The 21,649-nt window shown below is 46.6% G+C and overlaps 1 protein-coding gene across 1 annotated transcript in view; it reads left to right on the forward strand.

Moving 5' to 3' along the window:
- The first annotated feature begins 3,961 nt into the window (after positions 1-3,961).
- LOC111153407 (interactor of little elongation complex ELL subunit 1) overlaps positions 3,962-21,649 on the forward strand; it is a 96,275-nt gene continuing 78,587 nt past the window's right edge. The window contains exons 1-5 of the mRNA XM_022512423.1: positions 3,962-4,170; positions 17,080-17,138; positions 17,662-17,696; positions 20,148-20,166; positions 20,991-21,102. Coding sequence (XP_022368131.1) covers positions 4,087-4,170; positions 17,080-17,138; positions 17,662-17,696; positions 20,148-20,166; positions 20,991-21,102 — 309 coding nt within the window. The 5' untranslated portion in view covers positions 3,962-4,086. The remainder of the gene's footprint in view (positions 4,171-17,079; positions 17,139-17,661; positions 17,697-20,147; positions 20,167-20,990; positions 21,103-21,649) is intronic.

A 21,649-nucleotide genomic window follows, 5' to 3' on the forward strand; every position in this document is an offset into this window, starting at 1 on the left:
AAAATCTTAAAAAAAAAACAAAAACCAAAAAACCCTTCCTTTTGTCCCATGCCAAAGTGCCTCTTGCTCCCAGTGCTCCCTGCCCCGATCCCCACAGCCTTGGGTATCTCCCACCACAATGGCCTTCCCAGTTCCCACGGAGTCACGCCGGGCACAGGTCTAGCTTGGAGTGGTTCACCCCACATTCCCTCTCCCCCCCCGCCTCTTCTTGGAGGTGGTTGCCCTGCACCCTGACCACCAACCCGAACAGCATCTTCTCCCCCCTGCCCCCCAGCCACCTCCCTCCTCCAAATCCCCGGAGCCACATGAAGCGTCTTAGGAGACAAGCTGTTAGAGCTGCCTGGTGCTCACAAGATACCCCACAAAGGGAGTGATCCCCTATTCCCCTGAAGAGAGTCACTGTGAGAGTCCTTTAAAACTGTGCTTGTTAGTAAGTCGTGTCGGTTCCGTGCTCTATTGCAAACGATGCTTGTTTTCGGAAATGGATTCTTCTGCTTGCTGAGTGAGCTTCTGCCAGGGAGCACCCTTCTTTCCCCCTAGCTCTCTATCACTTCCAGGGTGGAAGCTGGGCTCTAAGCGAGGGTCCAGGGCCTCTGCTGCCCACAGGAACAGATCACTGCCTAACCCAGGACAGTAAGAAACACTGGAGCAAAGGTAACTTAGGACCACATGTGGGGGACAGTGAAGGGGCACAGGCACCCTGAAGAATGCCTCCCCCTGGGACTCGGCAGAAGAGAGCAGAAATCTGTTGGAAAGGGCCCTTTGTCTCTAGGACACAGGGAAAGACTGGCATCCTGTGGCCATTTGTCAGCATTACATCTCGGAGCGGAAAATGCATCGAACTTAATCTGATACTGTCACCACATCAGCGTTAGAACCGCCACGGACTCCATAAAACATGTCTGGGGTTTTTAAAGGAAATAATGTAACACGGTTTATTTTCATTACGGGTAAGTGCATCAAATGAAAGAATGCTCTTCATGAAGCAAAATATAGGAACTTCCAGAGAACAAATCGCTTTTTACTTTGAGTTCATATGATGATAATCTATCAGCCATTTCAGTGGAAGCACATGTTAATAAATAATCAGTGTAACTAGCCTTTTAATTATGTTACACTCTAATTTGGAGAAGTGACGGAGCATCTGGGAGGCCGTGAGGCAAGGACTGTGACTTTTATATTAGAGTCAGATTCTCTGAACAGTGGACTGGACTCCACAGCCACAAGGAAGCCCCCACCTCAGAAGCCAGAATCTAGACATCCCTCCAGGTCTGGTGACACGGACACAAAAACGCAACATTTTTCTTGGAAATTTGATAAGAAAAATGATTTAAAAAAAAAAAAAAAGAGCAACACCCCAAAACGAAAACCAAAACCACCTACTATTTTTTCTGTGAGTAAGCTAAAGACGCATTTGTTTTCCCAAGTGGATCGCGCCATCGATAGCTTGTTACGAACTACTCTCTGCATAGCAGATCTCGTGGATTTGGTCCTGTCCTGGTCACCTTCCACTTAAATGACAGTGAATGCTCTGTAGGGGAATACTAGCTCAGATGGCCACTCACTTGAGAATTTATAGCCAGCTGTGTCTAAATTCACTATTCAGGGCTCTCTGCGGCACAGACGCTTGTTTCCATCACAATGACGAACAGCTGTGGCTCCTCATGTGGGAAAGAGGAAAAACCCAATTTTCAGGATTCCTCAGTGAGTGGCCTATATCAATTCCCATTATTACCTACAACGTGTTTTTGTATAGCCTGGAAGGTAAGAACGAGTTTTACATTTTTTAAAAGATTTTAAGTCATCTCTACACCTAACCTGGGGCTCGAATTCACAACCCTGAGATCAAGAGTCACATGCTCCACTGACAGAGCCAGGCAGAGCCCAAGTTTTATGTTTTTAGGTGGTTCTTTACCAACCAAAAACTAATGACAAATACGAAGGGCGATCTGTAGTGCCCCCAAAGCCTAAAACGGTTACCATGTGGCCCTTTACAGAGCATTTGCTGATGCTGCATTACACAAACAAGACTTTTGTTTCTTTCTCTAAACGCTTTAAGGACGGTTTGAGATAGGCAGAAGGAGAAACAAATGCACTTTCATTTCGGAACGAGTGTTTTTTCTTTTTTACCTTCAATTAGTTGCAGCAAATTTGGTCCGCTCTGACACTCGCCGAACACCTATTGTGTACAGCACTTCACAAGGTTTAAAAGAAAAACGGAGAGGTCTTAGAAGACATGAACGTCACTGTGATCCTAGTCAAAATGTTTTGTTACCCCCCCCCCCCCCCCCCGCCGCCAAAAAAAAAAAAGAGTGCAGAAAAGAAGGCAGGTGTCACTCCGGGTGCTGGAAGGACTACCTGGCTGATTCTAGCTGGTGGGGCTGGGAGGAAAGCCTCCCGCAAAGACAAAGGCAGGAAGGCGGCGTGAGAGCTCTGAGTGCCAGCGACAGGAGGTGCGCGGTGGGTGCGGGCGGACCGCCTAGAGAAAGAAGAGGCTGAAGGCTACGCTGGTGTTCCCACTAAAGTCATCTGCAAACAAAACACAACAAAACACAACGCTCACTTGGGAAACCTTAAATAAAAGGGAAGTTACTGCGAAAACCTATTTGTCTGGGATGCGAAGCCAGAAATGGAAAATCATCAGGGCGCATACACGGTCTCCTCTCCCCTTTCTCTCATGGGCCCCACGGCGGGGTGGGGAGGGTCTCCCAAGGCACGTCTGCTTCCCGCCGGGCCGCTGCGCACTCCGCCTTTCCCTCTAAGCCTGGCTTCGTCTCTGCTCTTGGGTAAATGGACCCATCAAAGCAGCTCCTCTCCCAGGCGCCATCGGAGGCGTCAGGGACGAGAAGCGCCGCTGTCAGGTCTAGGACGCCGGGTCCTCACGGCACAGCACGTGCCAGCCGCAGGTTCTGCGCAAAAGGGCAGGGGGTGGCGTTGGGGCAGGAACCAGACCGCTTTCCTGGAAGGGTTGTTTCCAGCTGCGGGTCCGTGCGGAACGCTTGGGCAGGAGCTGGCGAGGCCCGCACGTCCCCTCCACACGGACGTCGCTCGAACCGGACGCCACGAATTCGGACTCTGTCGCCAGACGCCGGGAAGGCTCGGCAAGTTTCTGCGCAAGGCAGCGACCCTGGAGAAGCGCATCCTGGTGGCGGGGGAGAAGGTGAAAGACCTCGTTCAAGGAGAGGGTCGGAGCCCGACTGTACCCAGTAACCGCGGGGAGAGGACTTTTAACTTTTTCCCTCTTTAGAGGCATGAACCCGGGATCTGGCGGTGGCTGGCCGCGGTCTGCGCTTCGGGCCGCGGGCGGGCCTCCAAGCCGACGAACGGACCGCAGCGGGGAGCGGGCGGGAAGGACGGACCGCCGTCGCGAAGGCCGCGGCGAGGCGCTCAAGCGCACCCGGCACGGCCTCAGGATCGCTCGGGGGCGTCCGCCGCGCGGGGCGTCGGGAACCGTAGTCCTCCAGCTCCTCGGGGCACCCGGCCGGACTCGCACGGAGCGGTTCCCTCCGGTTACAAATCGCACACCTGCCGGTCCGGGTGCGGGTCCTTCCAGTCTAGCCGGCGCCTGAGTGACGTCATCATGGAGGGGGTCACCGCCCCCTCGCTGAAGGCTTTAGGTGTCTATGGAAAGTCTGTCCCACAGCAAGCCGGCAATAAAAGATTAACCCCCTACATGGCACAAGGAGTGCACCTCCGGTGCCTCTGGTCGACCTGACTCTTCCTTGGTGGGCGCCTCTCCCGTCGCCTCGGCCCGGCCCCCCCTTCCCATTTTGCTCAGGCGACACGGCGGGCAGCCCCATGCCGCGGCGAGGGGCGGGGCGACCTAGGGCGGGGCGGGGTCCTGGCTGAGCGGTGTCGCGTTCGGGGGCCGCGCCGGGTCGCGTTTCTCTCTAGTGCCCGAGGCGGCTCCGTTCGGGAGAGCCTTTCGCCAGCTCCACGGGGACCTCTGTGCACGGATGGACCCGCCCGGACTCGGCGGGAAGCGGCCTGGCAGGCGGCGGCCCCGGCGGCGTCAGCAGAGGGAGGACAGGGCCGAGGCCGCGGGTCCCTGAGGCGCGCGGGCCCACAGGGCCCGGCGTTGGCACCATGATGCCGGGCGAAACCCACTCGGCGGCGCCCGGGACGGCGGCGGACCTCTCGCGGTGTCAGGGCTGCGCCTCCCTGCAGCAGGTGCGGCGCCTTCCCGGGCCCAGGGCACGGAGGAGCTCAGCCGGCCAGCCAGGGCGCGGGGCTGGGGGTCTGGCCGCGCAGGCTGCGCCCCCGCGCGCTGCTCGCGCTCCTCGGCGGAAGCTCCCCCTCCTCCCCTTCCCGCTCCCCTTTCTACTGCAGTTGTTTGGGGGAACCGCCTCTCTTGCTTTATTTAGGCTTGCAACCCAGGACTCATCTGCCGGGATGCAGGGCGGGGGGCGCGGAGTGAGATCTGGAGGGCCCCTTCCTTCACTTACCCGGTCTCAGGGCTCCCCGGGGCTGACTTCGAGCTTGACGAGTGATGGGCGAAGTGCAGAGGGAAGCTCCCTCTCGGAGGGATGAGATTTTCGATTGCTCTGGGTCACCCTGAGATATTTTTTGCCTGGAGGCGCGACGTGCGGGTTGGCTGGGAGGGTCATTCGTCAGTTAAAAGCTTGCAGTCACTGGACGTTTCTAACAGCGGAATGGCCTGCTCTCTACAGTGACAGAAGAGGCGTTGCTAGTGTCTGACTCCAAGTCCTGTGAGGTAGTGGAAATAGTCCCAGGTGCTTATTTCTGAGCAGATCTCTTCGTTGTCCGATATCGAGAGTTTCTTAGCTTCTAGGGTCAGTGCCTTTAATGGCAAAGTAGGACACGCCCTCCCTCCTAGATTGAATTAAATTATCACTCTTTCTTCCTAGTGTTCTAGGCACCAGGGTCACAGTGGTGAACAAAATAGATGATCTGCTCGTAAAAGTAAGACACGTGTCCAAGTACGACTGTAGAGTATTTTAAATGTCCTGAACATAAAGGAGGAATTGAAATGGTGGTCTTGTCTCTTGGCTGGGTTGGAGGGCAGGACGTTTTTGGGGAGGTGAGATGAGGAGATCTGAATGCCGAGCAGCAGAGATATGGGAGGAACTTTCTCCATGGAGGGACTAACAGGTGGGAAGGATATGAGGTGAGAAGGAGCAGGGTGCCTTTAAGAAGCGGACCAGTGTCTGGTTGACATGAGGTCGGTGCAGAGGGCAGAGTGGCTGTGGTGAGGAGACCAGAAAGGAATGTAGGCTACAGGCTATCAAGATAAGCTGCTCTTTTTTTTTTTTTTTTTTTAAAGTGCATTATCTGTGTGGTGATCCCAGATGTTTTAAGTGTTGAGAACAGGGGAGAGAGGAAGGGGTCATGCAGTGGCATTCTGGATGGAAGGGAAGCAGTTAACTCATTGTTGGAGTTGAGCTGCACTGTGTAGGCGTGTATGCGTGCATTTTTATTTTCCCCTTAAAACCCCAGGAGCATGAGTGAAGTTCTCTTGGATCTTTAATAAATTGTATTTATTCTTTGTGCCAGTTTCATCCTAAAAGTATTTATAGGTCACATGCTGTGTTTTAGGCAATGTGATTGTAGCAGCACGAAAAAAGGCAAACATCCTTGATCTCTTGGGAAGCTTCCATTCTAGGAGGGGGAGGAGATAGATTGAGCAAGTTACATGAGAAGATAATATGGTAGAGAAAAATTAAGCGAAGAGGGTGGAAAGGACAAATGGGCCAGGAAGGGGTACTGGCTGGTGGCATTTATGTGGGAAGTCCTAGGAAAGCCTTTCTGAGAAGGTTATATTTGAGCCAAGGTGGAGAGAGAAGCAGCTGTGCACATACTTGAGGACGAGAGCGTCCCATACAGTGGGAAGATCAGGTGTGGAGGCCTGATGGGGGTGTGCTTGATGTGGTTGGGAAGAGGAGGCGGCCACTGTAGCTGGGGCGGAGTGAATGTAGAGGTCTTGGTCTATTCTGGGCTGCTGTAACAAAAGGGCATAGCCTGGTGGCTTCTGAGCAATAGGAATTTATTCCTTAGAGTTCTGTTCACTGGGAAGTCCTAGATCAATGAGGCATGGGCGGATTTGGTGTCTGAGAGGGTCTGATTCCGCTGTTTTCTTGCCCTGTCACCTGGTGGATCATCTAATGGGAAAGCCGAGTTTTGTGAGGTCTTTTTTAAAGGGTACTGATTCCATTCATGGGGGCTGTGCTCTTACGACCTGATCACTTCCCAAAGGTGTCCCAGCATACGAATTTGGGGGTGGGGCACAAAAACAGGTATAGCAGTCAGGAAGTCCGATGACATCAGTAAAAGAAGGGTGGGATAGTGTGGGCCCTCAGACACCATTGCAAGGATTTGGGCTTTTACTCTGAAAGGATAGGGAGTTGTTGGAGGCGCCTCTGCAGGAGAACAGCTGGCATGAGTTACGCTTTTCAGTTGTGGATCTGGTCTTTCTCCAAAAGCCTGATCTGCCCATGGCAGTCCTCATCTTCGCTGAAGGTGGCACCTGGCCGGAAACTATACGTGTCTTCCGTGGTTCCTGTCTTTCTCTCACATCCTGACCACCTTCATGACTCACCCCCTCCTCACTGGTCGCTGCTGCTTCCAGTCCTGGAACCCAGTGTGCTCTCTGGCCTAGAGGTTCTGGCTCCAGTCTCCTGAGGACGCCTCCTCTTCCACCCTTGCCGCATTCCTCCTTAGAGAGGCAGTAGGAGGAATCCCGTTAAGTCCTTCAGTCCAGGGTCTGCAGACTTGTTCCGCGAGGGGCAAGATCCTCAAGATGTAGGGCCTGTGGTCTGTTTATGGGTCCTCTGCCTGCTTGGACAGAGTATAAGCAGAGCAGGCAGCAGTAAAGGGGTGGGCCTAGCTGGGCTCCGGGGGAACTGGATTTACAAAAGCAGGCCCTACCTTTTCAGATCTCTTTCCTAGGTCAGAATACTTGCATTTGGGTTTCTGCCTGGAGCATCTTTTTAGGGGAAGAGGAGGATTCATTACATGTAGAGTCTCAAATGAATCTTCAGTTTTGCAAAGGCAGGCTGAATAAATAGGTTCGCGGCAGATCATTGAAGATCTCGAACGCTAACCCCCTTTAAGTTTTATACTTATTTTTCCAGGGTTATGGAGTAGAGAAAGAGTTTGCACATTACCACATAAGAGCTGTGTTTTGGGTAAAAATAGCAGCTGGTGGTATACAGGTTGGATCGGAGGAGGTGCAGCTAGCTCTGGAACGGTATTTTCCGAATGCACGCTGCTGAGAACAGTGGCCTGGGTGTGAAGCTTCCCAGGAGTGGGAATAGAAAGCAAAAGGGTTTCAGTGTGAGAAACTACCAAGGGGAGGTGGATTTCAGATCTGGGGACGAAAGGATCCAGAGATTAAAACCAGAGTGACTGAGAGCCGTTAGAGGGAAGAGAAGTGGAAACCAAGACAGAAGAGGTGTTGGAAATGTGGGATTGAAGTTCTGGAATGAGGTCAGAGTTGGAATTTTCAGCTGCTTTCACATTTGCTGTTTGTGGGACATGGGCCCCCAGAGCATCTGATGGCCTGCTGAGAGGATCTAGCAGAGGCCTGGGTGGGTTGGCGCGGAGTTCCTTGTGAGAATTTTTTAGGGGGAGAGATGGTGATAGGAGAACGGGTGAGCATGTTCTGTCCTTTAGAGAGACTTTGAGAACCTTTGTGGCACATCATGAGACGAGGTGCCGTCCTCAGGAGTCATTGAGGGGAAGGCTTCTGGCTACTGACGGAAGATGGGCATGGAGTGGTGAGAAAAGGAAATAGGGAAACACGCACTTAGGAAATGAGGGTGGGAAAGATTGAGAACGGAGCAGGTGTCAGTCAGGATACATCACCTTAGGAGAGGCTGCCAGGTTCCCTCCTTGTGTCAGAGAGCCTGGCGGGTGCCCTGCACGGAGAAGGTGGCCGGCTGGGTGGTTTCACATGGGCACTTCGCACCTACCGGAAATGGGCAGGCAGGCTGCAGGTGTCTCCCCGCTGGAGGTGGTCGCGGCCACACTGGGCTCGTTCTGAACCGCAGCGGGAAGCTGTCTCTCCTGAGTGGAGCCGTCTCGTCTTCGTGCTGGAACTCTCTCTCCCTGTCGTCTTTGCCTCGGTCTTGACAAATGACCATGTCTCTGATCAGTCGCTCCATTCGAAAGTTTGTGGGTTAACGCCTGTTTGGTATCCTTTGTTGTAGTCCCGCAGTTCACCTCCTGTCTCTGGCCGCTGAGTGATGGTGATGGTTGGTCCCTGAGCTCCAGTCCAAGGTCCCAACGGGTTGCTGGACTTGAGCAGTCACATCGGAGCAGCGTGGGTCCTTCCTGTGGGGGCCGTGTGCACTTACACACTTCTAAAGATGAGTTGTTTTCAGTCCAGCGGCACAAGCTGTTCTGGTGGAGGAGAGCCCCCTCTTTACGAGCATTCTTCACTGCGGAGCAAAACAGTTTAACGCTTGGGAATCCTGGTGACAGAGCGCGTGGTTATACTGCGGAGCTCATGCCACAACAGTAGATTCAGAATGGATGGTGTTCGGCTGCCCGTGGTGCAGATTTGAGCCTGTTATTTATATGACTTGTGTTGGACTCCCAGTGATATTGCCAGTGGTTTGGACTTCATCATCTGGAACCTAAATCACGATTTCTTTTAGATGCACTGAGTTGTAAGTGATTATATGACAAAGAAGCTCACAGAATTGCAGTTCGTTCAGTGAGTAAACATTTCTTGGGCATCACTGGGTCTAGGATGCCATGCCTTGTTTTGGAATACGGTCACGAACAAGAGGCTTGGGGCTCGAATTCTAGTCGGGGTGACAGATGGTGAGAAAGCTACCACAGAAGGAGTGTATAAAATAAGTTCCGTGCTGGGGGGCATACAAGGGAGCCTGGGAGCACCTAGGAGGGACAGGGGAAGGCTTTCTCGGGGAGGTGAATCTGAATTGAGGTCTGTCTAAAGGATGGTTCTTAGTTGAATAAGAGGAAGAGATGGAAGGAACATGTTGTGGACAGGGGCACCACGAGCAGAGACCGGGGTGGGAGAAGGTAGTTTGTGATGGAGAAGGCATGATGTATGCGGTCAGGGCAGCTGAAGACCATGCATATGAGACTGGGGCCTGCCTTCCAGGAGGCGGAGCCTCTCACCTTGTTTGGTAGAGAAGTTCCCAGAATGGAGTTGGTGGTGGGGGAGGAGGGGTTCGCAACCTCCTGCCTTGTTCCAGTCCACTCTGTGCAGAGGATGTCCCATGGGGTCCTTGAGCACTGCTCGGGAGATACAGAGATACACTCAGCTCTGATGCAGATCGGTGTAGACTTTACCTAAGAGCAGTGAATAACAAGTTAACAAGTAGGAGGAGGAAATGTCGCGTATCAGAGAGGATTCAAGCTGAACAGTGAGCCGGATCACCCCCAGCAGAGCAATTAATTCAAAAGAAAAATAATTTCTTTTGAAATAACTAAGAACTTACAAGGAAATCACCAGAATAGTACCAAACACTCTGGTATTCTCTTCACCCCATTCACCAGGTGTTCAGATGTTTCCTCCTTTGCTGCGTCATTGATAGGCACACACATGCTTTCTTTGCCCCACACACTGCAGGGTGTGTTTCCCCGTAATCTGAACACTTTCCAACGGAATGAGCCTTCAGTCCTCCAGTCTGGACATGAACATCGATGCTCCCGCTCCATCCCATCCCCCTGGCCCTTCGGGTATTGCTTGTGGGCCCAGGAATCCCGCCTGCCTTGCTGGTTCCAGGTCTGGTTGGGGACGTGTGTCGTAGAGCACTGTCGTGTCTATTCAGCCGCCTCCAACTGAGACTTTCTCTGCCTTTCATGTACCTGAAAGCTTAAAGAGCACATTCTTGTATTCTCCTTGGGAAGGTCTGGAGACACTGTGGGAGGTCACGCTGTATCAGGTATTCCCAAACCCACTCCCAGTTTCAGTGTCGTCCTGCTCACCAAATGGCTTATTATAGTGAGAGCGTACAAAGCTACATCCGCCAGGAGAAAAGGCCATGGGGTGGGGCCCTGAGGAAGCCCAGTGAGGGTGAGTGGACTCACTGAAGTTCTCCAGTAGTGTGCTGTGACATGGTACAGTGTCTCTTGGGCACTGGTCCCCTATGCCTACCTAGAACTTACCCAGATTCCAGGCTCCCAGCAGGAAAGCAAGTTTCAGCATAAAGCACATCATGTAGTTAAGCACAGGGAACCACTCTTAGCATTGGAAGAATGGTGGGAAACCTCCAGAGGTCCGAGTTCCCAGACACCACCAAGGGCCCACCTTCCTAGCAGGCCTTTCCAGGGACAGTATCTCAGACCTGCTGTGTTAACTCTGCACGTACACCGTAGTGGTCGAGGGAGTGCCCTGGCCACGTGGTTAGTAGAGGCCGGAGATGCGGCCCAACGTTTGCACGGGACACAGGACAGCCACCCCAACTAAGAATCTTCCAGCCTATGATGTTAGTGTTGAGGTTCACTTTGGCCACGTGCTTGTCCTATTATCACCTGTTTATCAGCCCGTATCTGCGCACTGTACTCACTCCTTGAGTACTGCCATTTTGCCAAGCGTGCTGGCATCCCCTCTCCCCACCTCTGCCCCTTGGCCAGGGTTATCCTGCTGCCCTGCTGCCCCCTCCTCGCCCTGTGTTCTCAGCCACTGTGTTGATTCCACTTCTCTGAGAAGGGAGGGAAGAGAAACATAGCCTGGATTTCTTTTCCCCAGGTGCTAAATGCTCACAGTGACATTCGGAGGATAGTGTGTGGATAAAATTGAAAGAGTATGCTTTAGAAAAGGAGCAAGTGGGGAATGGAAAGTAATAGAACGTGCTGCTCTGGGAATTGTATTAGCTGTATAAAGTGCAGCTTGAGGGACCAAGCCAGAAGCCAGACGGTGGTTAGGGGAGAGGACTGGGAGGAAGCCTGGGCATTGGAGCAGGAGTTCCAGAAGGGCAAGACCACTGGGAGAGAAACAGCAGTCAGGGGAAGCACATCACTTTGAGCTCTCCCGGAGGGGTGCACCCTGCACCTTGCTTCCTCCCAGAGGCTGGACGGCAGTGGGGTGCAGGGTGTCCCCATAAACGCACACAGGCTGCTGAGACCCAGCCTGCTGCACTCTGATGCTTCCGAGATACGTTAGAAATGGTTGCAACCATCATAAATAGCATTTGGACCAGAGTGGAGAAAAACAGGAGCCTGTGTTGTTCGGGTGCTGTGGTATCTGCCTGAATTTGAGCTCTGAGGAAAAAGTCAGGACTTGGAATTCTGTAGGAAGCTGAGACTTCGTCTGTGCTCCGTCTCCGGTTTTTCCTGTGTCATGTTTTGTGGTCTCAGATTCTTCTCTTTATTGAATATTCGTGAACACAGTTCAGAGAGGTAGCTAGATGTGCAAGACGTGTGAAGCCAGCCGTCAGTTCCCTGCTGACCTCTCCCCTTGCACTTTTAACTGCACTGTGTGTTTGTGATGAGCTCTAGTATCAGGAAGTAATAGCCTCGTGTTGCTACTTCTTGTTTTTTAGTGTAGAGCATATTCGATTTCTGCCTTTGGAAGGTGCAGACTGAACTCCCCTTCCACTCTGGACCCCACCTGCCTGGGCATCCCTCCTGTTACCCCCCCTCCCAACCCCCGTCTTCTTAGCCTGCATAGGGTTTTGCTTAAGTCATTACTCAGAGTGGATGTTGTTATCACTATGTGTTATTCAGAGCTATACTCTAGAGTAAATTATGATTATTTTTCCTTTCCCGTGTGTTTTCTTGTTTCCCCTGATGAATGATGATATCCTTGATTCAATTTGCTCATCTCAAAATGTTAAGGACTATTTACCATATGCCAGGAACTGGGTTAAACCCTTTCTGTGGCTTATCCTATTTACTCCCTAGAGCTGGCCCACTCTGCCCCTCCCAGCATTTCAGTCCTCTTATCTATAGAATTGGAAAGGGTACTGAGGCAGGGGGAGGCTAAACAAATTTGCCCGAGGTTCACTCAGCCAGAAATAGGTGGGACAGGAATTTGCATCCAGCTGTGTGTGACTCTGGAGTCTGGTTTCTGGAATGTTTCTTGCATAGTACTTAACATTACAGAACGGCATCTGGAGGCAAGGTGGAGAAAATGAGGCCAACTAACAACTGGAAGAAGGATGGAAAAGTGAGGGGGAGAATCACTTGTACTTAAAAAATCATAATTTAAGTGCATGGTGAGATTTACTTGGAATTCTCTGCCAGTTAGGTAGAAATGTCCTCTTACTGCTTTCATGCCACCAGATATTCCAGCACTTTCTTAAGGGAAAAAATTCCCTCCTGAGCCTTTGTTTCTGCTGTATTCTGGGGCGCAGCTCCCTTCCTGGATTCCCCTTACCTCTGTTTTGGATGCCACGTCATCTTATCTGGGTTGACTTCCACGCTTTTGGTGGATCGCGTTTACATCCTTTAGTACCTCCCTAAGTAAGGACGTCTGGGAAGTAAATTTGTAGGAATTCTGAGATTTAAAAATGTCTATTTTACCATCCCAATCGATTGGTAGCTTGTACAGATTTGATCTTGGAATTCACTTTCCTTCAAAATCTTGAAGACTTGTTTTCTGGGTCCTAGATGGTTGTTGAAGGCCTAAGCCACTCTGATTCCAGAATCTTTGTATATGATGGTTTGGTTTTATTTTTCTCTTCGGATTTCTGTAGGGTCTTTGCTTGTTTCTGATGCTCTGAAATTTGATGCTGATGTTCCATGCTTTGGATGCTATTTCTGTTCATGTGCTGGGACCTTTCAGCTTGGAAACTTCTGGATTCAGTTCTGAGATTTCAAGAATATCGCAGTTTCTTTGACGGCCTTTTCTCTTACTTTCTGCCTGGAACTCATATTGTTGGGCACGTGACGATGTCATAGCGATACGCCAGTTTTTATTTGTCCTTGTTCTTTCTCATGTCTGTGTTTTGCGTTATTTGGAGGAACTCTCTTTTTTTTAATCATCAAATCTTTTGAGGCTTTTATTTTTCTTCCTTGTCTTTAATTTAGTTCTGCAGTTTTAGATATAATTCACATAAAATTCATCCTTTTTATGTGTACAATTCCGTGGGTTTTAGTGCAGTCACAGTTATATAACTCTGTCACCACTTTGTAATTTTAAGACACGTTCCTCTCCATCCCCCTCACTGTGCCCCTGCCAGGAGCCCTCTCAGGCATTAGGAGTCATTCCCTGTCTCCCTTACTCCCAGTCCCTGGCAACCACTAATCTGCTGTCTTTGGATTTGCCTTGTGTGGACAGTTCATATGAATGGACCCGTGTGGCATGTAGCCTCTTGTGACCGGCCCCTTGCACATAGCGCAGCGTTTTCAAGGTTTATCCCTGTCGTCGCAGGGGTCATTCATTAGTTTTCATTGCCGAGGAATCACGTGGTATGGCTGTGCGATTCCTCATTTACTCCTTCATCATTTGATGCACCTCTAGCGTATTTCTGCTTTTTGGCCAGTGTGGATAATGCTCTGAGTCACAGAGTTCAAGTTCGGCATGGATGTGTGTCTTCGGTTCTCCTGGGCGTGGTCCTTGGAGTGGAATTGCTGGGTGACGCGGTGAACTGTGTCAGACATTCGAAGAAGTTACCAGACTGCCGCGCGCCGCAGCGCTCCACGTCAGCCTAGGGCACAGAACCCGAGGCCGTTTCTCCGCGTCCTCACGGAGGCTAGTCATCTGCCATTTTGGTTTCAGCCATCCTCGGGGATGTGGATATTTTTAACTTTTAAGAGCTTTTAAAAAAAATTTCTAGGAACTCTGTATATCCCTTTCAAAAATATTGTTGCTTTGTGAATACAACATTTATCTCTAACCATATTACTTTTTGAAGTTTTCTTCTCAGTTTTTGTTTACTCCAAGTTGCTTTGTCTTGTTCTGGTCTCACTTCGGTGTTGCAGGTTTTTCGCTGATATGTGGAAGTCCATGATTGTTCCTGGTAAAACTGTCGGCCAATATGTTGACTGGAAATGCTGAGTGTGTGGGGCTTCTGGAGTCTGAGCTTCGTTGCAGAAGGTCTGGTGGGCCGTTTATTGGAAGCATATCCCGTCAGTGCTGGTTAGATGTCCTCGGAGAAAGCACTTTCTGTCTCGTGCCTAGAGGGCAGAGGATTGGCTGCCGCTGTCTGGGAGCGTAATGGGGACAAGCAGGCGGTCAGGGTCAGGTTAGTGTGCACAGGGCTGCCTTGTCCCTTTGTTTTTGGCACAGTGCTCAGTGTCCCAGGCAGAGAATTCCTTAAACAGCAGACCTTCTGCTGGATGGTGGAGTGGAGAGAGGTGGGAATTTGAGGATTTCACGCCTCTAAGGAAGCTTGCCACCAGTCCTGTTAGTGCTGCCCCTCCCTCCTGTCTCAGAGCACCCCAGGGTCACACACTCTCCCCTCTTCCCACCTCTCCCACTTTCTTGAGCCTGTTAAGTCAGTATTCTTGAATCTAGTTTCCATTTGTCTTTTATTCGGCTTTCATCTTTGTGGGTTTTGCCTTTGGGGAAAAAGCTTCTTGGCTTCAGTTTTAGCTGCCTTTTAGGGAGGGAGTCAAAGGGCCCAGAAATCTGTTGTTAAGTGAAATTTATTTTGTAATAATGAAAGGTTGTTTTTGAATGTGGAAAGCAAAATATACATTAAATACAAATATGGAATGGTCCACTCATTGTCCTTTTGACTTACGGTGTTTAGAGTTTACTGTATAGAATATTAGAATGGTTAAAGATATGAAAACACAAAACAAAAGCACAGAAGTAGTAGAATAACATAGAGAAGAATCCTTTTACTTTAGCATCTTGGGTGCAATAGAATTTTCTAAATATATCAGGAAACCAAAACATTTTAAAAAGTGAAAGATTTGGGGCGCCTGGGTGGCTCAGTGGGTTAAGCCGCTGCCTTCGGCTCGGGTCATGATCTCAGAGTCCTGGGATCAAGCCCCGCATCGGGCTCTCTGCTCTCTAGGGGGGCCTGCTTCCTCCTCTCTCTCTGCCTGCCTCTCTGCCTATTTGTGATCTCTCTGTCGAATAAATAGATAAAATCTTTGAAAAAAAAAAAAAAGTGAAAGATTTGGCTCTGAATATATATATATATATATATATATATATATATATATATATATATATACATTTTAAGATTTTATTTATTTGTTTGACAGGCAGAACATAAGTAGGCAGAGAAGCAGGCAGAGAGAGAAAGGGAATCAGGCTCCCCGCTGACCAGAGAGCCCAATGCCGGGCTTGATCCCAGGACCCTGGGATTGTGACCTGAGCCAAAGGCAGAGGCTTTAACCCACTGATCCACCCAGGTGCCCCTAAATATATATTTTTTAAAAAACGTTATTTACTTATTTGAGAGAGCAAGCATGCGGGAGAGAACAGGAGCAGGAGGAGGGGCAGAGGGAGAGGGAGAAGCAGGCTCACCATGGAGCAGGAAGCCTGATGTGGGACTCCACCCCAGGGCTCCGGAATCATGACCTGAGCCAAAGGCAGACGCTTAAGGGACTGAGCCCACCAGGCATCCCTCAGCTCTGAATATTTAGAATTTCTGCATGCCTACCTATGTGGTTGTATTTTAGTGAGCAAGTGACCGACATTATGTGTATATTTGTAACATTTAATGAAATGTTGCTATTCAAATATCGCAGCTCATAGGAAAGTGCAGCCATACCAGTGAGCAGAGTTAAGGAGCTGTTAGTAGAGAGAAACTGAATGGCAAGAGATTTCTTAGTCACACTCCTAAAGAAATATAAGTGGAAAAATATGGCTCTAAGATTTTCAAAACTCATGACTATGCAGGAAGCCTATTTGGACTTGATCCTAAGGAAGTAAGTGTCTCACAGGAACAGGCAGGGACAGTGATGGTATGCGGTTGGTGGGGACAGAAGAACCCGAGTGGCCTTCAGTGGTGAGTGGCCAACTGAGCACATGCAGGTGTCCTTTACATGTGCAGGAACACTTCTGAGAGGAGATCCACGAGGAGGAATAGAGATTTTTAATTGCCGGTGGGAGTAAAAGAAGACAAAGTGTGTGTGTGTGTGTGTGTGTGTGTGTGTGTGTGTGTGTGTGTGTGTGTTTGTTTGTTTTTAAGATTTTATTTGTCTATAAGAGAGCCTGTGTGTGTGTGTGTGTGTGTGTGTGTATGCATGCTTGCCCTGGGGCAGGGGGCGGGGAATGGAGAAAAAAGAAAGGGACCCCGAGACTCCGAGCTGAGTATCAGTGAGCATAAAGCCCCTGCTCAGGACCCGAGCTGAAACCAGGAGTTGGTTGCCCAACTGACTGAGCCACCTACGCACCCCAAACTAAGACTTCTTATTTACGTATTTCTGTGTGGACCTTTTTTACTTTAACTACTACGTTACATGTCTGACTGCAAAGGAGATGCCCAGACTACTATAAAGGGAAATATTTCTGTAATTTTCAAAATCATTTGGATTATCTAGAAAAAGATGCTTTAGGATAATCAGTGAAAAATAAGTTCTTCTGAAGTATTTACTAAAGAAATACGAAGATATTAAGGGGAAAAGTGCCTGAAAAGAAAAAAATAGGTTTTTAAATCTTAGTAACATTTTAAGCGGTGTTACTAATGGTGTTTTCTCTATTGAATTGATAGCAGTAACTTAGAGCCAGATTTGTGGTTGGTCTCTAAAATATATAGATCCTTTTAAAATGAATTTTTCATTGAATTTCCTCCCTATTTTAATTTTCTTATTTGTTTTTCCCATGTTATTTTTGTTTTTTTGATGATTTATGTGACTTTTTGGTGTCTTAAATCCTTTCAGAGACAATGCAGAGTGAGTTGTAGACTGATAATTAATGGTAATTGGTGAACTAAAAATAGTAAATACATACCAGATTCCCACAAAGAGCACACAGTCAGAGAGAGAGTCTGCACACCCCTTCTGTCAGAGAGAGCGCCGTTCACCTAAAGCAGGATTCAGAGAGGTACAGCATGGGTTCAAGCTCAAACAGAGTTGGTCTGTGTTCTTCTGTAATGTAAATAATACCTGTATGTATTTGTATGTTTATGTGAGAGTAAATGTGTTCACGTTTTACAGTAAGTCACATGGTATGGAAAGTATACTTACAATCATTCATATTACAGAAATAAGTAGCTGACTGTAGCTTTTTTTTTCTTTCAGAATTTAAACGAGTATGTTGAAGCACTAATTACCTTGAAGCAGAAAATTATTAATACAGAGTGAGTATGTTTTCCTGTGCTTTGTTGAACTTTGTGAACCTGACAGATAAGCCAGAGCGGCTGGTGTATCAGACCTTCAGTCTCTCACCTGGGCCACGGGGCTGTGGGTCATGGTGGAACCCTGCTGAGCTTTGTCCGCAGGCTGAAGCCTGTGTTGTTGGTCCAAAGCCCTTTACGGCAGGCCTATGGGTCAGGAAGTGATTTTTCCTAGGGTGGCAGTTTTTTTAAAGCTGTTTTCTATCTTTAAAGCCTTCTTAGCTTTAGGACTGGAGCTCAGATTTCCTCATAGTATTTCATAGCCACGGTAGGAGATTTATTATTTTTTTTAAAGTTCATATATCATTGCAGCGCTTTAAAAGAATTGAAGGTGGTGTATGTGTGTGTGTGTGTATACATATTTAATTAATTAAACATGTTTTGTTGCAGGAGGCCTAGGAAGAAAGGTGCCTGGCATATTTTGAAACATGACTTCAACAGTATTTTCTAGATCAAAAAAGTAACATAATTCTTTTCTTTGTTGCAGTAATTTATTAACAGAATATCAGAAGAAATGTGATGATATCCTTTTACTAGCTTTTTCCTTTGAGTTTTTAAATTTACTTATTTGTATTTTCTTAGAAGAACCGTGGGAATTGTCAGTGGAAGGTAGTGTTTACAGCCTCTAAGGAGGGAGCCCTTCTGAACAGCACAGTGAACAGGAGTCTTTTCCTGTGAGCACGTGATTCATGATGATTTCTGTTTTAGAATATTCTGTTTTTGTCACCGATTTTCATTTTCCTCAGGTCTTCTAACTTTTTAGTGGGTAGGTCTTTTTCATTTGTACTCAGGACACGACAGGTTCTTCAGGCTTCGGAATAAAGTGAAGCTGAATAGTGTATTGCAAGAATTTCTCAGGATTTTTGTAAAGCCTGCCGGGTAGGAATATTCGGAATAGTGGAGAAAGCACTTTTGTTAATTAGCTTTATGATTTGTAGAGAATGAGTGTAGATAGATAGATAGATGGATAGATCGATTGATCTCCATAATCACAGTGTGATTTTGTATTTACAAGACAAGTTTGGTGAGCGTTTGTTCAGTATCCATTCAGTGCGCTTGTAGTGTAGTTGCCTCTGGTGAGATACGTTATTGATAGGGTGAAATAGTGTGTGTAATTGACTTTTCTGCATTTCTTGGTGAAAACACCGTGAATGAAATCTCCCATGAAAATTAGCATGGATGTATTTTCAGGGGTTCACTGAAGTGCCGCTTCAGCCGAGGTCTTGGGACAGATGCCGCTCCTCAACTTTGGCAGGAACCCCAGGCCTGCTTTGATAGGATTTCTGGCCCCCCAGAGCTTGCACGTGGTCACTGATTGTTTGTTTGTGTTGGTACCATCATGTCTGACTTGTCTGATTAGAGTAATCAAATCAAGGCATAAGACTTAGATTTATTTTTAGTACTGAATTTTTACATTAAAAAATGGAGGTCAGTGAAAATTTGTATTTCATTTGTTTAAATTCTCAGTCTGTTGAACTGTAAACGTATATTATCACAAGAATAATATCTCTGATTATGAAACCCGTACAGAAACAGTTATAAGTATTTTAATTAGCTAAATAGGAGATAGGTAGCCAATTAATTCCAGTATCAGGACAGTGTACTTTCATTATATCCTTTTTAGCATAAACTTTATGAGGTAATTACACATGTAATCTAGCAGGGAAATCGGTTTACTTTTAAAAATTTATAAAATTTTTAAATTGAAATTATTAAAATAGTTTATTAAAAATTGATAAACCTTGGAATTATGCTGGAATACTCATTTGGTGATATGGTAATCTTCTTCAGCCTTGGGTACAAGAAATATTGATTCTTTTTTTTTTTCTTTTTTTCTTTTTTAAACACATTTGGTGTTTGCCCCAAATACGTATTTTTTTGTACCTTAGGTGTGTAGTAGTTTGCTCTTCCAACCCAAGGTGCTAATGGTGCCGGTTTAAATGGGTTTGTTATGTAACTTGATTTTTTACCCTTTTTTTTTTTTTTATAGATTTTATTGGAAAGAGAGAGAGAGCAGAGGGAGGAGCAGAGGGAGAGGGAGACTCTCAGGCAGACGCCCCGCTGAGCAATGAGCCCCACGAGGGTCTCCGTCTCCTGATTCTGAGATCATAGCCTGAGCCAAAACCAAGAGTCAGATAGATGCTTAAGTGATGAAGCAACCCAGGCACCCCTTGATTTCTTACCTTTTTGTGTAATTCTGACTGTTCTGTTAAGTTTATTATTTCCTTTTTCGGAAGGAGAGGATACATTTTACTTCATCAGGTATTTTTGAACAACTCTTTTTCGCAAGGACTGGTAATTCAGGGTGAGTATAATCCCTAATCTGGAGAAGTCTGTATTCTGAGGCGTGTTGTTACAGAGACATGTTGTTACAGACATTTGCCACCTCATGGTGTACGCATAGAAACTTGTAGGAGGTGAAATGTAAAAGGATAATTGTTTTCACTGGCAGCATGAGATGGGAAATGAAGTTATCATATTGTGTAAATTGTGAAAGTGAGAGGTTATCTAGGTTTTATGTGTTTCTTTTTTCTTTACTCATTGAATATAGTGATAGCTGGTTCTCCTTAGTACCTGACTCATGTTTGTTGGAATTATGCTCTGGACTATTTGAGAAATTCAGGTTAGGCTTTTTGGGGATTTTGTTATTTATAGGATCCAGGGTAGTATTCATTTGTTGAATATTGCTTTGTATTTATTCTCCGAACTCAGTGTTAATCATCGATGTAATTGAATGCCTTTTAATTTAGAGAAGTAGATATTTTGACTTTAGGTACCTGTTATGGTAAATAGAATAACTTATTAAAAATTTTTAACACTGTGTTATAAATGGACCTTGGAATATTGTTTTCTAGGAATTGTGAACTTGCCTGGTATATACATTGAACAGAGATTTTTACAGGTGTTTTTAAGTGAGTTTAATCTTGTGACAAGTATCAGATAAAACTGAGAGTTTTCTTTAACAAGTTTTACAGCTGCAGTTTGCAAGAAGGTAAGTACCTGTCTGCATGGTTCTTTGTGGGGTGGACACTGATCAGACTAGATTTATAAATAGTCAAAGTGCTACATAGGATTGACCCATCATATAGAATGTTGCTTAGATGGTCATCATAAAAGATTTGTATTTTCCTTACTCTTAAATTACCCAAATGAATTTCTTACCAAGGTCTTAAATTACAGCCTGGTATTTAAGTTACTAGTTTTACTGATGGCGTGGCCATTGAAATGAAGTTTATTGTTGTCTGCATGAATTGGATCAATAATGTGGTTATCGTGTATATTTTAAACAATTTAAAATGGAGTGAAAATGTAGTGGTGTTTCATATTCTGAATATGAAATTCATCCCCCAGAAGAAGGCAAAACATTGTTATAATGAAATGTGAAATTTTAGCGGTGTTTCATATTCTGAATATGAAATTCATCCCCTGTAAGAAGGCAAAACATTGTTATAAACCAGACCACAAATTGCCTGTCATTTAATTTAGATAAATGGGGATTGGGTTCAAGGTTGGAAAAATGTAATTATTATTAATATTACTTTTTGGCATATTGTCCTTTCATATATTGTCTATCAGACTGAGAATCTACTTCTCAAGTAGTTTTTCATGTAATTTTATTAGAAGCAGACTATAACGTCAAAGAATAAAGAGCAGTGTGCAAATCATGTTGGTATAAAAAGAAGGCATTAAAAAGAGAGATTCTTTTATTCCTTTTTTCTTCCAAGTTCGAAAAAATAGAATAGCAGCAGTCGACATATTTAATAAATCGTTGTAGGTGCTTCTGTATAATAATGCTAATATCTTGTCCATTTTTAGAGAGAATAGTACCCTGCATCACCAAGTGGAACAGATGCTTCAAAAAATTTCTCCTCTGCAGAAATGTCAGGAAGAATTGGGGTCTTTAAAAGCAGAGCTGGAAGAGAAGAAGGTACCCAGAGGAATTTTCCTACAAAAGTTTATCTTCCATAAATTAACATCTGTTTATTCACTGTCATTGGTATGAGGGGGTATTTTATGTCTTAATAGAAGAAACAAGGGGTACTCAAGAATCACTAAGTGTATGCCTCTATTTAGAGAACATCGAACTTGTTAATTAATGGCTTGGTCCTCACAGTAATTACTAGCTCTCTGATGCTGTGTTAGTTGCTTATGTGGTCTTTGAGATTCTGCAGAGGAACCTTCTGGCTGGGAATTTTTAGGGCTCTGTGTGTCCTGCGTTGGTTGCCTTTTCACATTGGTCTTGCTGTAAGTGTGAAAGAATCTGCAAAAATTTAAACTTAAAGGTGGAGAGATCTTGTTCTCTGTTTCAAAATCAAGTTGCAGTAAAACAGTTATTTAAAATGCTGTAAGCTTGGGGGCAATACAAAAAAAAAATGCTGTAAACTTGCTTGTTATAAATTTTGGTTTACTCTTTTCAGGAGTCTTAGGAGAGAATTCATAGCTTTTACAGATAATGTAATTCAAAGGCCAATGAA

This window comes from Enhydra lutris, unplaced genomic scaffold (assembly GCF_002288905.1).
Source record: "Enhydra lutris kenyoni isolate GAN:26980312 unplaced genomic scaffold, ASM228890v2 scaffoldscaffold32, whole genome shotgun sequence".
NCBI lineage: Eukaryota > Metazoa > Chordata > Mammalia > Carnivora > Mustelidae > Enhydra > Enhydra lutris.